Raw genomic sequence first — 1,510 nt, forward strand, 5'->3', positions numbered from 1 at the left:
CTGTTGTTTGGTCACCGAGCAATTCCTTCAAAATGTGCACCAAAACGTCCTCGATCCTATCAACCCGTGTATCTTCACCTTGTGTAAACGAGTCTTCTGGTTGTGTGTCGTCTGATGCTACCAGCTGATCATGCTCTTGGTCATCCATTCCGTCTCTGCAAACAGCAAGATATTAGAATTGCATTCGTTCTTAGAACAAAAAGTAGCAACATAAGCGAACGAAGACAACCAGAATTCTCAGACTAGGCAACTGTTGTGACGCCAATTTCATGAACAAGTGGGATGTATTCATCGCCTAGTTGTGAATCTTTGACGTATACATCCATCTCAGTGTCATCAACAACAGGAACAGTTGGGCTGCTAGACAAACTTGCGATCAAGAAAGCTTTTCGTTCCTTAGTATTATCTCAAGAATCTCATGATCTTACCTTTCCCTATCTTCCCAACGAGACAAAAACCAGCCTGATCGAGGACGTGTTGTAGTATATGTTTCATACTTCACAAAAATGTCGACGATGTCCTTGTAAGTAGTTGTTGTCGGATGAATCATGCATCTCCAAAGTGCCTTCATTTTGGCAAGCTCCATGCCTCGGCCTTGGTGCGAAGTTATCCATGATGAAGATGGGTAATATTGGCCACTCTTGATCATCTGATGTAACGTTGACAAAAAATCATGTCCTATGGGGTGCCGCAACCTATACTTCCAAAACATCATTGCCCTATCGAAAATGTTCCCCGGTGTTAGGCAAACTTTGTTCTTCACCTCATCGGCACCATATAGACTATATAACTCTATGCCTCTATTCACATCGTTGACACTAACATTATGCATCGCTTTTCGAAAATGTGGCTCATTGCTTTCCTTCAGGCAATACCCTATCATGCCTTAAAGGTGTGCATCTTCCGTTGTTTCAAACCACGACACAGGACCATCCCACCCGCAGGCAAACACTTATCCCATCCCAAATATGCTTTGACTTTCCTATTGACAGCAATAAGCGAAGTTGCCCATAACCTGACAACCATTTGCAAGTGCAAGTGGAAAAGTGCACCTCCCCTCTCAACCGCACACAGCCCTGCCAAACTTTCATTTTGAAGAAACTGTTGCATCTCATGCAGCAAACCTACGTCTATATCCCCGCCGCCTATTGAAATAGTAATGCTAACCTCCATTACCTTGCTACTTGCCTTTGACAGCATCCCCTTGCCACGCTCTACATCAATAGACTTGGATTTCTTTGGGACATTACATCGCTGACTGTTTGCTACAGCACGGGCTTCGGACTTTAACCGGACCATTATGCACAGATAGAAACAAGCACATCCAATAGAACAAAGAGCTTATGCTCTCTCTACCTTGGCACTGTCTATCCTGCCAGAACACAGCGAACGTCTACAAAGCACTTACAAACAAGGAGAACAACAGCAAAACAGTATCTCCACTTATAGCAAGGGCGTCTCCAGTTTGCTCAGGACCAGCGCGATACAGTAAAAAACAACCCAGTGCTTC

The 1,510-nt window shown here is 44.2% G+C and overlaps 1 protein-coding gene across 1 annotated transcript; it reads right to left on the reverse strand.

Annotated features, from left to right (window-relative positions):
• Positions 1-242: 242 nt before the first annotated feature.
• Positions 243-1,299, reverse strand: LOC147455832 (uncharacterized). The gene is made up of 3 exons (XM_086515344.1): positions 1,209-1,299; positions 429-462; positions 243-357 (listed from the first exon to the last, which is right to left on the reverse strand). The coding sequence occupies exons 1-3, from the start codon at positions 1,297-1,299 to the stop codon at positions 243-245; spliced, it is 240 nt and encodes a 79-aa protein (XP_086371470.1).
• Positions 1,300-1,510: the final 211 nt, after the last annotated feature.

The sequence above is a fragment of the Adiantum capillus-veneris genome, chromosome 6 (assembly GCF_014529385.1).
Source record: "Adiantum capillus-veneris isolate H3 chromosome 6, ASM1452938v2, whole genome shotgun sequence".
Classification (NCBI taxonomy): Eukaryota; Viridiplantae; Streptophyta; class Polypodiopsida; order Polypodiales; family Pteridaceae; genus Adiantum; species Adiantum capillus-veneris.

Excerpts from the sequence above, each read along its gene's own strand:
- LOC147455832 (XM_086515344.1), bottom strand. The coding sequence starts at position 1,299 with ATGGTCCGGTTAAAGTCCGAAGCCCGTGCTGTAGCAAACAGTCAGCGA. Across the intron at positions 463-1,208 it reads GTCTATTGATGTAGAGCGTG|GCTGGTTTTTGTCTCGTTGG; the intron begins GCAAGGGGATGC and ends GTCCTCGATCAG. Across the intron at positions 358-428 it reads CGTTGGGAAGATAGGGAAAG|CCCAACTGTTCCTGTTGTTG; the intron begins GTAAGATCATGA and ends TTTGTCTAGCAG.